Here is a 14,270-nt window from a genome sequence, read left to right as displayed (position 1 = left end):
GAATGGTAGGGGTTGGAAGGGACCTCTGGATATCATCTAGTCCAACCCTGCTGCTAGAGCAGGTTCACCTAGAGCAGTCTTCTCTTCTCCAGGCTAAAGAGACCCAGCTCTCTCAGCCTTTCCTCATATAAGAGATGCTCCAGTCCCCCAATCATCTTTGCAGCCCTCCACTGGACTCCCTCCAGTAGTTCCCTGTCTTTCTTGAACTGTGGAGCCCATAACCTCTCTCACCCTGCTGGCCACACTCTTCTTAATGCACCCGAGGATACCATTGGCCGCCTTGGCCACAAGGGTACCTTGCTGGCTCATGCCTAACTTGTTGTCCATCTGGACTCCCAGGTCCTTCTCCAGAGAACTGCTTTTCAGCAGGTCAACCCCTAACCTGTACTGGTGCCTGGGGTTATTCCTTCCTAGGTGCAGGACCCTATGGTTGCCTTTGTTGAATTTCATATGGTTCCTCTCCGCCCAACTCTCCAGTCTGTCCAGGTCTCACTGAATGGCAGCGCAGCCTTCTGCTGTATCAGCCACTCCTCCCAGTTTTGTATCATCAGCAAACTTGCTGAGGGTACGCTCTGTCCCTTCATCCAGGTCACTGATGAAGATGTTGAACAAGACTGGACCCGGGACTGACCCCTGGGGCACATCACTAGCTACAGGCCTCCAACTAGACTCTGCGCCGCTTATCACAACCCTCTGAGCCCTGCCATTCAGCCAGTTCTCAATCCACCTCACTGTCCACTCATCCAACCCATACTTCCTAAGCTTGCCTATGAGGATGTTATGGGAGACAGTGTCAAAAGCCTTGCTGAGGTCAAGGTAGACAACATCCACTGCTCTTCCCTCATGTAGCCAGCTAGTCATGCCATCAAAGAAGGCTATCAGATTGGTCAGGCGTGATTTCGCCTTGGTGAATCCATGCTGACTGCTCCTGATAACTTTTTTTTCCTCCACATGCTTAGAGATGACCCCCAGAATGAGCTGTTCCATCACCTTTCCAGGGATGGAGGTGAGGCTTACTGGCCTGTAGTTTCCTGGGTCCTTGCTGCCCTTTTTGAAGACCGGAGTGACATTGACTTCCTTCCAGTCCTCAGACACCTCTCCTGTTCTCCATGACCTTTCTCCATGATGGAGAGTGGCTTAGCAATAACATCTGCCAGCTCCCTCAGCATTTGTGGGTGTATCCCATCAGGGCCCATGGATTTGTGGGTGTCGAGTTTGCCTAAATAATCTCTAACCCGATCCTCCTCGACCAAGGGAAAGTCTTCCTTTCTCCAGACTTTCTGTCTTACCCCCAGGGTCTGGGATTCCTGAGGGCTGGCCTTAGCAGTAAAGACTGAAGCAAATAAGGCATTCAGGAACTTTGCCTTCTCTGTATCCTCCGTCACCAGGGCACCCGCCTCATTCAGCAGCAGGCCCACATTTTCCCTGGTCTTCCTTTTGCTGCTGATGTATTTGAAGAAGCCCTTCTTGGTGTCCTTGACATCCCTTGCCAGATTTAATTCCAGGCAGGCCTTAGCCTTCCTCATTGCATCCCTACGTACTCTGAAGACATTTCTATATTCCTCCCAAGTGGCCAGTTCCTTTTTCCACATTCTGTAAACTTCCTTTTTCCCTTAGAGTTGTTATCAGTACTCTGCAGGGACCTCCTGGACTGTGCATGCCTTGCTGTTTTGCCTTTCCAGCAAATATCAGGGATGTTGAAGTTCCCCCTGAGGACCGGGGCCTGTGATTGTGAGGCTACTTCCAGCTGTCTGTAGAAGGCCTCATCAGCTTCCTCTTCTTGATCAGGTGGCCTGTAGTAAACACCCACAACAGTGTCACCCATATTAGCCTCCCCCTTAATTTTTACTCATAAACTCTTGACTCCTTCTTCATCCACCTGTAGGCAGAGCTCAATATATTCCAGTTGCTCTCTCACATAAAGAGCAACTCCACCATCTTGTCTTGCTGACCTGTCTTTCCTAAAAAGTACATAGCCACCCATGACAGCATTCCAGTCATGTGAGCTATCCCACCATGTCTCTGTAATTGCAATGAGATCGTGGCCCTGCGACCGCCAGTTCTTCCTGTTTATTCTCCAAGCTGCACGCGTTGGTGTACAGGCATTTCTGAGGTAATGGAGCATGCAGGTTTCCCTGGAGGAGTGCAAGAGGGTCCGTCATAACCATACATGCCCTTGACGTGGTTGGCCTTCTGGTTCTTGTCTTGGAGTCACCTAAGGAACATTTGTCGCAGCTCTGGTTGGCCTGGCTTATTCCCCAGTTGGATGCAAGGGCATGAGCTTTGCCACTTTGGACTCTGCCCCCTGAGTCCTTCAGTTTAAAGCCCGTTTCACCAAGTTGGCCAGCCTGCTGCCAAAGTTTCTCTTGCCTCTTCTAGACAGGTGGATCCCATCCCTCCCTAACAGGTTATAGTCATCAAAGAATGTCCTGTTGTCATAAAAGCCAAAACCCTCACGACAGCACCAGCCACATAGCTAGAAGGTGATATGCATTATACATCTATTTCTGTCTCCTCCCTTTCCTCCAGCTGGTAAAATGGAGGAAAAAATATCTGGGCACCAGTATTTTTCACTTGCATCCCCAGGGCTTTATAGTCTTCCTTGATTCTGCCCAGGTTCTGGCTTGTGGTGTCATTCATGCCCACATGAAAGAGTAACAGTGGACAGTACTCTGTGCTCTTGACAAGTTCTGGCACCTTCTTGGCAATATCTTGGACCTTAGCTCCTGGAAGGCAGCATACCTCTCGTGTCTCCATGTCAGGTCAGCAGATGGGCGCCTCTGTGCCCCTTAACAGAGAGTCACCCACTATGAGGACTTGTCGTTTGTTTTTACAGTGTTTTTACCTTGTTTAAAAGAATTGAACCAGTCTGATTGTTCACTATTAAAATAATGATAGTATCTTTTAGTCTTTTGGAGTTCGGTCCATTTTCTGTTGGAAATCATTACTATGCTTTACTCTTCCAGTCTCTGAAACGAAGAACATTAATTTAGCTTACTGTAAAATGGTTATTTTGCAAAAGTAAGTCTCTTCTATGTATGCACCCTGTTCTGAACATGAATGCACACTATATTATTGTTACTATTTTTTTAATCTGTACCAACAGTGAAGCGTACTCCAGCAGTTTAGATGGAACAGTGATTGCTTGGAACATCAGCACTCTGAAAGTTAACCGCGTCTTTCAGCTGCCCTGCCAACATCTCACTTCTATCAAGCTTCATAATGACCAACTGTGGTGCTGTAAGTTCATTCCACAAATAATTTTTTAAAAAAATTACATCTTTACATAGTAGGCAGTTTTATTAGACAGAACAATACATTAATCTCAAACTTGGACTTATGTCTTGGATCACTCCTGGAGGTTTTGCCCCTGCTGCAGGATGTGACTTCTGGCTACACTCTGTTTGCCCGACCTCCCCTGGTGATGCCTGTAAATTGGAATGGAAAACTTTGAAAAGTCCTTTTAAAGTTTAGAGGGGCAATAGTGGTTGCAAATAGCATTTGGTATTTCAGCTAGACTTTATGGTATTGGTCTCACTTGGTAATCCTCAGACCAGCATTTTGGCCACTTCTAGAAATTTGTCATCCCCTCTGTAGGAGTTTAGATGAATAAAGTAAAGCTTTGTGCTAGGGTAAAGGATCATCTTGAAGTTGTTTCATAAATGCCAACTGATTAAAGAATTTTGCACTGATTCTCAGTGCTGCCATACACAAGAGCCTGGATCCAAACATACCTTAACAGAAGAGCAGCTAAAGCCTTAGGAAATTTCTGGTCCCACTGTGGGCAGCGGCAATGCTGCCATTGCTGTGGTGGGGTAAGGGTTCAGCCCTGTTAACTTTGTAACACTTGGCCTCAGTTCTGTCGTTGAAAATAATTGTGCACTTGAGAACCTAAGTATGAAATGTCCTAATTTTAAGGAGTTTGTTTCTTCTCCTCTCATCATTTTTGGACTCTAAAGTAACAGGTGTATGCACTGCAGAATAGCAAGCAGTGTTTGGAGAAAGAACAGAGCCAAAAAATAGATACTGTGAAAAACAGGAAGAAATACCTGAAAGATTTCACTCTCGATTGAGAAACAAGACAGTTGTTAGATTCGTCCACTTTATTTTGGCTTTTTTCCCCATGGTTTATAGAGATGGAGGAAGTAAGCACTTCTGTTACTAACTTTTTCTCTTTAATACCAAAGGTACTGGAAGTTGCATACTTGTAGTGTCAACTCATGAATTTCGACTACAGATGAAAATTGAGCATCACCTGAAGGATATGTGTTCCTATTTTCTCTGCTTCCAGCTCTTTCCTGAGGTATTACATTTAAATTGTTAATAGACTATAAAGGAAGCACGACTATGTGGCATTACAAGCCATAGTTACTTGCCACAATATACTTCCTGTCAGCAGTGCTCATGTTAAACCTATCTTTCTGTGCTTCAGAGAGACGAAGTGTGGGCATCTTATTCAGGGAGTAGTGACCTGTATGTTTGGAACGCCAAAGAATTTTCAAGTACGCCTCAGAAGATTCATCTTCAAGATTGCTCTGAGATTACTTGTATGATAAGAGTTAAAAATCAGGTGAGACACATTTGGACTGTTTATGCCTCTTGTGGAATTCTTTACTAAAGTTTTGGTTGTTTGCAGCTCTCATGGGCTGTCATCGGTTAGCTTCCTTACTGGGTGTTTGCATGCATACTAGTTTGAAATTTTGATTCCTCTTTGAAATCAGAGAAGCTAATGATTGCCCAACACAGCTGGCTGTTACAGGTATACCCCAAAATGTACGTCAAGCCAAAAGCCTCATCAGTAATTAAATGCGTGATGACTTTAATAAAAGTCATTGACATTTTCAGGGAACTGTAGAAACTGAAAGTTTAGGTCCCTTGATATTTAATCTCAGGGCTCCTAAGACTAAGCCTTGGAAAAGGTTAATAGATAAACAATAAATGCCAATTAGCTGCCCTATTTTTGCAGATGACCTTTTTCTTGTTTAGTTACCACATTCCTAACTCAGCAGAGACCAAGGGAGCCAACAGCTTCCTACCCTAGCATCTTGTGTCCCTGTCGTTATTGGCCTCAGGCTATGTACCTGCTCTTTCTGCATGGTACCAGTAGCTGTGCAAATGATTGTAGTGGTGATACCACATGAACAGGTTTAGGGTTAATTTGCAAAGAAATAGCTAATATATATCTAGTAGAAAAGCAACTTTCTGAATCTTTTTCTCAGATTTTCCCTCCTTCCTTAAAAATGACTTTTTTCATGAAGTGCCTCATGAAATAGGGAAGCTTTGTGTGTGTTTGGCCCTTGGTTAGATTTGTGAACTAAAATGGAAAAACCTTTTGAGATATCCTTCCCCCAAGTGGAGATGGATCTATTTAACCTCTGTTTTAAGAGAGTTAGAGGATTATTTGGAAACCCCAAGGCATTAAGCTCTCTCTTGTGCTACTTAAGAACTTTGTTCCTTTTCTCTTCCACTTATTCCTCGCTCAGCTCCACCTCAACTAACATTGTAGTCCAACCTATTGAAACAAAAGGAACAACTGGAAAATATCCCTATGTGATCCATCTCCTGAACCTGAGTGTTCAACGTGCCATCTTTCAGCCTGCCAACATCTTGGCAGCCTCTGTTGTCTGAGGGAAAGTCTGGAGCCTGTTGTAGCGGCTGGAGCACCCATATTCCTCTTCTACACAGCATTACAGTTACTGATAATGAACTTGCAGCCTGGTACAGGCTAACAACAACATTGGTAGGGTTGCCTGCCACACGCTGGCTTTTAAATGCTTTAATTAAAAACAAGCCATTGTTTGTTTTTAAGAAAACTGAGACAAAACCAATTGCATAAAGTGTCTATCTGAAATAGGATGCTTTCTGGCTGGCAAGCATTACTAATACACAACAGCGAGTACTTAGTCTGTACAAAACTATGCACAAGAAGACCACAGCTGTTTTCTGTTCTGCTGAACCAGGTGCATCTCACTGCATATTCTGCCTCTTAACTCTGGTGATTGCAAAGTCATGTAGGGAGAGTGTGTGAACCTTGCCAGTATCTGCAGTCCATTCCCCTTAAGCTCCCTCACTGTCCATAGTTCTTGTTTAGAGGTACTAAAGTGTGCACCTCTGCCTCATTCTTTTATTTTCTATTTTTGGACCCAATCTCTATGGATCTGATTACATTTTGAACTTGCTGGTGTCACAGTTTCCTGTAGCAGCAGGTTCCAGAAGTTCGCTGCCAGCCATTTACAGAGAACTACTTTCTTCTGAGTGAAACTGAACTCTTACTGGTTTCCATACGTGTCTCTTACTTCTGCAATTGTGGGATGTATTGAACAATGGTTCTACAGTCTGCTTATCTGCACTTTTGTGATTTTGTAAACCTTGATGCGATCTCTCCTTAGTTGCCTTCTCTCCAGCCTAGGGAGTCCTGGCTTTTTCCATCTTTGCTAGTATCACAGCTGTTTCTTTCTCCTGATAGTTTGAGTTTCTCTTCCCTGGATTTCCTCTACTCTTGCAGTGCAGAGACCAGAACTTCACACAGCGCTCTAGATACAGGCATGCTGTGGTTTGTACAGTGGTAAAGTGACACCTTCTGTCTTATTCTCTGCACTGTGTCTGTGGCACCGAAGGCAAGTCGAGTTGCCATGGCAAGCAGTTCCAGTGCCAGCCCAATTGGCAGCACAGTGCTCTAGTGCAGTGTACAGGGGAGTTTCCTGAACTGGGAAAACCTGAGGAGAGCGGAGAGACCCGCCAGGAACCCGTACCTCCTGGAACAGCGGCTGACGAGACTTGTGTGGGGCCAGCAGCAACGGTGACTAATCCCACACACAAGTATAAAATAAGTCCCAAGGGAATGCTAGTGACCAGGGCAGGCAAACAGGCCGCAGTGCGGCAGTTTGCGCAGCAGTTAGCCCACAGGAAGGGTGCTGCAACTCTGCCAGCTCGACCAGGGAGCAGTGGTATCCATCCAGCAGAAGGCCATGGCCTCTCTAAACTCTGCACCCACCCCAACTGACGCAGCTTCCCAGACAGAGCTGTGGTGGGAACACGCTGCCACCCAGATGTCAGGCTGCAGGCTGTGCCCTGCTCTTACACCAGTACAGGATGGCAGCAGTGAGCACACCTGTGGGAGGTGCAACCAGGTGGAGGAACTCCTCTGCTCAGTGACAGAGCTCTGGGAGGAGGTGAGTAGGTTTTGAGGAGCATCAGGGAGTCTGAGAGAGAGATAGACATGAACTCCAACAGATACAAATATATACAGGAAATTTTCGGTGTTTCCCTGTTCCAGCGTAGCAAGAGAGAACCCTCAATGTGATATGTAAAACTGCTCGATTGTGTTCTAGACTGAAATGTAAAGTATTGAAAATGATTGTGCTTTTGTGTTTTGTTTTTACTCCAGATGTGGATTGGCAGCAGTGGAAGATCACAAGGCAAAAGCAAAGGCAAGATCTATGTGATCAGTGCTGAGAAGAAGACTGTGGAGAAAGAGTTGGTTGGTCATGCCGATACAGTAAAGGCATTGTGCTCGGCAGAGGACAGATATGTCCTCAGCGGCTCTGGAAAAGAAGAAGGGAAAATTGCCATTTGGAAAGCTGAATAGTTAAACTATTCAAAATATGTCTACTGTGCTGGGAAAAAGTGAAGACCTCAGGCTGTGTTTACTCCAGCATTTTGCATATACTTCAATCACCTGTCAGTGTTATTTTTTGTATTTATTGAGTTATTTTAGTACCTACATTGTTGTAGATAATCAAAATAGAAGTGAATCTCTTCTTGCACCTTGTACTTGCTCCTGCACGTTTGATGAAGAAACAGAGATGTGAATAGAGGAGTCACTGGCTTTACACTTGACAGGCGGCGTTGTGAAGGGTCAGGGTTATAGGCCAGACCGCGTGGTGCAGATAGCATTGAGAGCGCCAAAGCCAGCTCAGTAATTCAACTGGAGCTCTTTTTGGGCAGTGCACGGGTTGCCTGAAAAGTGGGATTACATACGGTCTTTACAGCCTCTAATAGCTGAAAATAGTCACTGAAAAGAAAAAAAACTAAGTGCCTTTGTTGGATTTATGGAGTTACTGTAAATGCTGAGTATCTTTCTGAACTAGCAGCTAGATTTAGCTGGGAAGACTGTCCATTACCACTGTATGTATATTTATGGTGCTGTATTATTTAAAATGTAGACACAGACAGGCTTTCCCTGATAGCACTGAAAGCTCCTTGCTGGTGAAAAAAGATACTTGGATATTCTTAATGACTGTTTTACTTTTTAAACTTCTTTTTCCTTTAAAAACAATGCACAACACTTGGCATTTTTAACAGTTTGTGAAACTGATTTTTTTTTTTTTTAGCTGAAGCACTTAATTTATTTAATTTCCATATATATTATACTTGCTTTTGGAAGCAACCTTTCAGTTTACTGTGCAAACAAACCTCTGCCACTCCTCCCTTCAGTCGCCAGTTCTGTAATCAGAAGAGCTGCTGTTATTTTGTGTAGAACCTCCTTAATTTTTAAGTACTGCAGAGTCATCAAACTACTCCTTAATTACTGAAGCAAGCATCATTGGATTGCAGTCTAGAGGATTCTCTTGAGCAGCATTCCCTAATCGCTTCCTGATGTACATTGTTTTTTCCAGTGATGACAATTATCTACAAGTAAGTCTTCAAGGCCAGGTTGGATGAGGCTTTGGGCAACCTGGTCTGGGTGAGGGTGTCCTTGCCCATGGCAGGGGGTTGGAACTAGATGATCTTTAAGGTCCCTTCCAACCCAAACCATTCTGTGATTCTAAGTAAAACCATAAATCTATGCAGAATAGTTTTATCTGTATCATTGCTGAGTAAAGTGGAATACAATATTTAAAATATTGTAAATAGAAAGGAAAAAATGGGCTGCTACTTTTGTTAATAAATATAAAACAGTGTAGGCCTAATACAAGTGTAAACTTCTGGAAATATACTCCATGTAATATTTCTAACTCTTTCAATGTGCTGATGAAAGGTTTTATTATATGACGGTAACTGAAATTTTACCTTTTTAGGTGTTTTTTTCAATTCTAAGAATATTAAACACTATATTGATACTCTGGCCTCTCTTTGTACCTTATTCTTTTTCCTGTGTAACTGAATACACAATACAAGAATGATGATTTTTAGCACTGACTTGCATCCTGTCTGTGTACTATGGAGAATAATTGCCTGGGGTTTTTTTCTCTCTGCATAACCTCCTTTCTAAAACCAGCTACTGGTGTGCTGGTAACGTGTCCTCTGTTGAGCCCCTCATCTGTAACTTTCACATTCCTTATTTCCTCCTCAGGCAGCTGTCTGGCTGGTGGTGGTAAGTGAAAAAAATTATTTACTGAATTAAAAGATTTCTCTGTACAGAGACACACAAGCGCTGTTAATGAAACTTCACTTGCTGCAGAGGTGAACCCAGCTATGCCAACCTGCCACCTGCCTGTCATTGCCTTCATTGATTTTCATTCCTGCCAGACTTTAAACCTGGTTTTGCCTTCTCAACTGGTTCGTACACAGCTTGTGAAAATGTCAGGTGACAAAAATACCAAATGTCCATTTTTATGCTTGTAAATTCTTTTATTGATAAAAGACTCCAAAGTAATTTATTGATTAGGAACATAATTTATTGATTAGATGTCTCCTTTTTAAAAACATTGCTTTCTTTAATACCAGCTGTTGAACACCAGTGTATAGGAGAAGAGTTTAACCACATCAGACCAAGCCATGAGATACAAAGATTCTTCAAGAAGACTAACCCATCCCCAAGAGCAGGATGACCAGCAATACCAATTCAGCTGGCTTGAGGAACACAATGGCATGTCGGTTTGTCTCTCCTGGTGTGAGGAGAAAGCTCAGGTATGTGTTCACTTACCACTTCAGCTTTGCTCTAGAATTACAGCTCTGGAAACAAACCTGCAGGAACAGCACTGCAGGGTTTTGTTCAACTTTCAGTGTTTTTTCAGTTTTTTCAGTTTCCCATGGTGGTGGGAAGGCACAGGAGAAGATACCTTGTGGTCCTCAGAGCTTTTCTTTGCCATGATGCCTACTAAGAGATTGCCAGGCCTAGTTGCCAGTGCACAGCCCACACTCATCCTGCCAACTGATGCTGGCTTGTGACTTCTGTGTACTTGTCTCTGTCTGCCTGTTGTTTCACCCTGGGGTAAGCTGTTTGAGGCAGAGACCATCTTCTGGTTGTGGTCATTACATAAGCACAATGCATGGTGCTACGCTGGCCCATAGGAAGGACTCCTGCAAATCGTGACACTAAATACTAGTGCTTGATGGCTTGGACTTTGTAAACCATTTGTTGAGTCTTTCAGTTAAAAAGCAGATTATCGGGGGCTCAAACAGGCTGACAAACAGTGGGAAAGTGTTATGCTCTACCTGAACTTGTCTCAGTCTCTAGTGGAGGGTGTCCCTGCCCATGGCAGGGGGGTTGGAACTAGATGATCTTTAAGGTCCAAACCATTCTATGATTCTATGAACACCACTTCCATAAAGAGAGAAAGATGGGTCATTGTCATAGGAGACTTTCTTCTCTGGGGAACAGAAAGTCCAGTATGCCGACCAGTCACAATTCTTAGGGAAGTCTGCTGCCTCCCTGGGGCTCGGGTTAAAGATGTGATGAGAAAACTTCCTACCTTAGTAGGGTTCTCGGATTATTCTCCATTATTGATTTTTTTCATGCAGGCAGCAATGAAGCTTTAATAAGAAGGCCAAGGGCGATCAAGAGAGACTATAGGGCCTTGGGATGACTGGTTAAGGGATCAGGAGCACAAGTAGTGTTCTCCTCTCTCCTTCCAGTTGCAGGGAATGATGAGGGAAGAAACAGGAAGACTCAGCAGATCAATACCTGGCTCCACAACTGGTGTCACCAACAGAACGTTGGGTTTTTGATCATGGGTCGGTCTGTAAGACACCAGGCCTGCTGGCAACTGATGGGGTACAGCTGTCTCAAAGGGGGATAAGGATCTTTGTGCAGGAGTTAGCAGGGCTCATTGAAAGAGCTTTTAACTAGGTTTGAAGGGAAAAGGGATAAAACCTGGCTTGCTAGGGATAAGCCTGGGGGTGGCACACTAATGTTTGAGGGACTGTGCACTAGCGAGGTCCTTTGGTCAGCTCCATGACGTGCTGAGTACACTGGAGCACATCTGAAATGTCCCTGTACTAATGTGCACAGCACGAGGAAGAAAAAGAGGAGCCAGGAGCTTTGGCCCAAGTCCCAGAGCTGTGACATCATGGGCATAAGTGAAACCCGGTGGGATGAGCCCTGTGACTGGTGTGCCGTGATGGACGGTGACAGGCCCTTCCGCAGGGATAGGCAGGGCAGGCGAGGCCGGGGGTGGTGCTGTACGTAAGGGAGGGGTTGGATTGTATGGTGCTTGCAGTTGGAGACAACACGGTTGAGAGCCTCTGGGTAAGGATGAAGGAAAAGCAAGTACAGCAGATGTTCTTGTGGGAGTCTACTCAGCCAGGTGTGAGACCTCCCAGCCAGCCAGGACGACACCACCAGTGAATTATTCTACAAGGCATTAAGGGATATCTCTAGATCAACTGCCCTTGTCCCTGTGGGTGATTTTAACTTCCCAGACATCAGCTGGGAATATCATACAGTGGGCACAAACGGGTCCAGGAAATTTGTGAAGCTCATTGGAGATAACTTCTTGGTGCAGGTACTAAGGGAACAGACTAGGAAAAGTGCCCTCCTAGATTTGTTGTTTGTAAACAGAGAGGGACTCTCGTGGGTGAAGTCTCGGTCACAATGACCACCAAGTAGTGGAGTTTCAAATCATTGGAGATGATAGGAGCAAACCTGCCAGCAAAACTTTGACCCTGGATATGGAGAGAGCTGCTGAAGGAGCTAGATAGTGAGGTCTCCTGGGAATCTGCTTTTGAAGGTATTAGGGTCCATGAATGCTGGTCACTTTTTAAGAGGTATCTCTTAAGAGTGCAGGAGCAGCCAATTCCAAGTGTTGAAAGTCAAGCAGGTGGGGCAGAAGGCCAACTTGACTGAGCAGCGACCTTCTTCTAGAACTTAGGTGGAAAAGGAAAGTACAGACATTGGAAGCAAGGACAGGTGACAGGACTACAGAGAGAAGCCCTGCTGAAAGAGATCTGGGGGTCTGGGTTGATGGCAAGTTGACTATGAGTCAACAGTGTGCCATGCCAGCCAAAAGGGCCAACGGTGTCCTGGGGTGCATCAAGCACAGCATAGCTAGCTGGTCCAGGGAGGTGACTGTGCCACTCTGCCCAGCATTGGTGTGGTCCCACCTCGAGTCCTGTGTGCAGTTTTGGGTGCCTCAATATGAGAAGGACATCAAACTATTAGAGTGTGTCCAGAGGAGGATGACCAAGATGGTGAAAGGTCTTGAGTGCAAGACTTAGGAGGAGTGGCTGAGGTCACTTGGTTTGTTAGTTTGGAAAAGGCTGAGGGGTGACCTCATCACAGTCTACAACTTTCTCAAGGGAGGAGGTGGAGGGGGAGGTGCTGATCTCTCTCTCATGACCAGCAATAGGACATGAGGAAATGGAATGAAGCTGCGTCAGGGGAAGTTCAGACTGGCCATTAGGAAAAAGTTCTTCACTGAGAGGGTGGTTGGTCACTGGAACAGGCTCCCCAGGGAAGTGGTTATGGCACCAAGCCTATCAGAGTTCAAGGAGCATCTGGATAACGCTCTTAGTCATATGGGTTAGTTTTAGGTAGTCCTGCGAGGAGCAGGAAGTTGGAGTCGATGATCCTTATGGATCCCTTCCAACTTGAGATATTCTAGGATTCTATGATTCACACCAAGGGATGGCAGTGTTTGCTTCTAGAAATAACCTGTCTGCGGAGACAGTAGCTGCTTGGAAACTCAGGCTGTCTTGTGCTGGATGTGATCTCCCCGTCAGGGCCATGCAGTGAGGTAGGAAGCAGCCCCTTCCTCTGCCTTCCAGCCTGTGGTCGTGCGCTGCTGTGGGTCTATTTGTCGGACTAGGCCCCTTTCTCCATCAGCACTGACTGAATCCGGCCTTTCGCCGTTTAGAGTGAACGAAGCAAAAAGCCATCCTCAGCCCTCTGCCATGAATTACTTACCTCTATTGCTCTTTCTCCATCCATTGCAGCTGCCACATCCCAGCCCTCTCCCCAGGACTGCCCCGGGACGTGGCACACCCCACGGGGGTGGGGCTGTCATTTGCTGCGTGGCATTGATGTGGGTCCCAGCTGCGATGGGGTCAGCAGCTTTTTGGGGAACGAGGTAGGACGTAAGCCGCAGGATTAGCCCCGGTGCCTGGCTTCTCTCTCCATGGTGCTTTACCCCAGTGCCTCAGCACAGGTCCCCCGCTCTCAGCAGCGGGTGGGTGGCCTTCGTGCCACCCCAAGGTGTCAGGACAGGGACGATGCTGCAGAAATGCCACTTGGCACCAGTGCAGCCTCCCAGGCCCAGGAAAGGAGGCAAACACTGCCCGCTTAGGTCTGAGAGCTGGAGGGGAAGCTGCCCACCACCCTTGACCCCAGGATGTGGGCTGCTGTCCTGCTGCAACTGCCTTTTCATTGCTGTGGCCCTCCTGGTGGGTGGCTGTCCCCTGCCTCTTTTACAGGTGTGGAAGGCTGCCCACTGCATGGAACTCCAACTTCAGGATGCCTGTAAATGGTGTCACCACCTGGAAGATGGTGACACCCCACAGGCACATCCCATGTCCCCACTGAGCTCTGCGCTCATGAGTGTGTCATGCAGCAACGCTGGAGCTGCTGGGCAGTAGGTGGTAGTGGGAGTCCATGAGGTGTGAGCTCTGCCTGGTGCCTGCGTGGGGGCAACCACGCAATGTGCACAATAAGGCCTGATCCTGCAGGGCAGGGCTGGATCGGGGCTGCTCAGCAGAGCCTGCATCCAGCAGCAGCCGCCACACAGAGGCAGTGACAAGCAGCAATTGTTTTTTCCTCCGTAAATACCTAACGATAACCCTTGGCAGCATGCAGCGTTACCTCCCCTTCCCATGCTGAGGGCTGGCAATGGACATGGGGACCATATGCCACCCCCCCCCCCCCCCCCCCCCCGGTAGAGGAGAGATGCAAAGCCTGAGAAACGCAGGAATCAACCCCACTGGGGCAGATTGGAGCTGGGGGAATACTGGTTTGCTGGCTGTTCCATCCTTGGTTCAGACTGGAAAGCAGTGGCAGCACTGGAGCAGGCTCCTCTCTTCTCAGACAATAGCTCAGGGAGTGGCAGCTCCTCTTGCCTCCCTCCCCCCCTCCCTCGCCATGCTCCAGCCAGCCCAGACCCAGCACCTCGCTC

At 46.4% G+C, this 14,270-nt stretch overlaps 1 protein-coding gene across 4 annotated transcripts in view; it reads left to right on the top strand.

Moving 5' to 3' along the window:
* Positions 1-9,063, top strand: part of DENND3 (DENN domain containing 3) — a 43,412-nt gene extending 34,349 nt beyond the window's left edge. For 3 of the 4 annotated variants that reach the window (XM_054817096.1, XM_054817100.1, XM_054817099.1), the window contains 4 exons: positions 3,107-3,240; positions 4,188-4,303; positions 4,433-4,570; positions 7,388-9,063. In XM_054817096.1, coding sequence (XP_054673071.1) covers positions 3,107-3,240; positions 4,188-4,303; positions 4,433-4,570; positions 7,388-7,588 — 589 coding nt within the window. In that variant the 3' untranslated portion in view covers positions 7,589-9,063. Of the gene's footprint in view, positions 1-3,106; positions 3,244-4,187; positions 4,304-4,432; positions 4,571-7,387 lie in introns of those variants that run through there. The other variant, XM_054817101.1, reaches the window with a different exon arrangement.
* Positions 9,064-14,270: the final 5,207 nt, after the last annotated feature.

Source organism: Grus americana, chromosome 2 (genome assembly GCF_028858705.1).
Source record: "Grus americana isolate bGruAme1 chromosome 2, bGruAme1.mat, whole genome shotgun sequence".
Classification (NCBI taxonomy): domain Eukaryota; kingdom Metazoa; phylum Chordata; class Aves; order Gruiformes; family Gruidae; genus Grus; species Grus americana.
The sequence above is the reverse complement of the archived record's forward strand: the minus strand, read 5'-3'. Positions and strand labels throughout refer to the sequence as shown.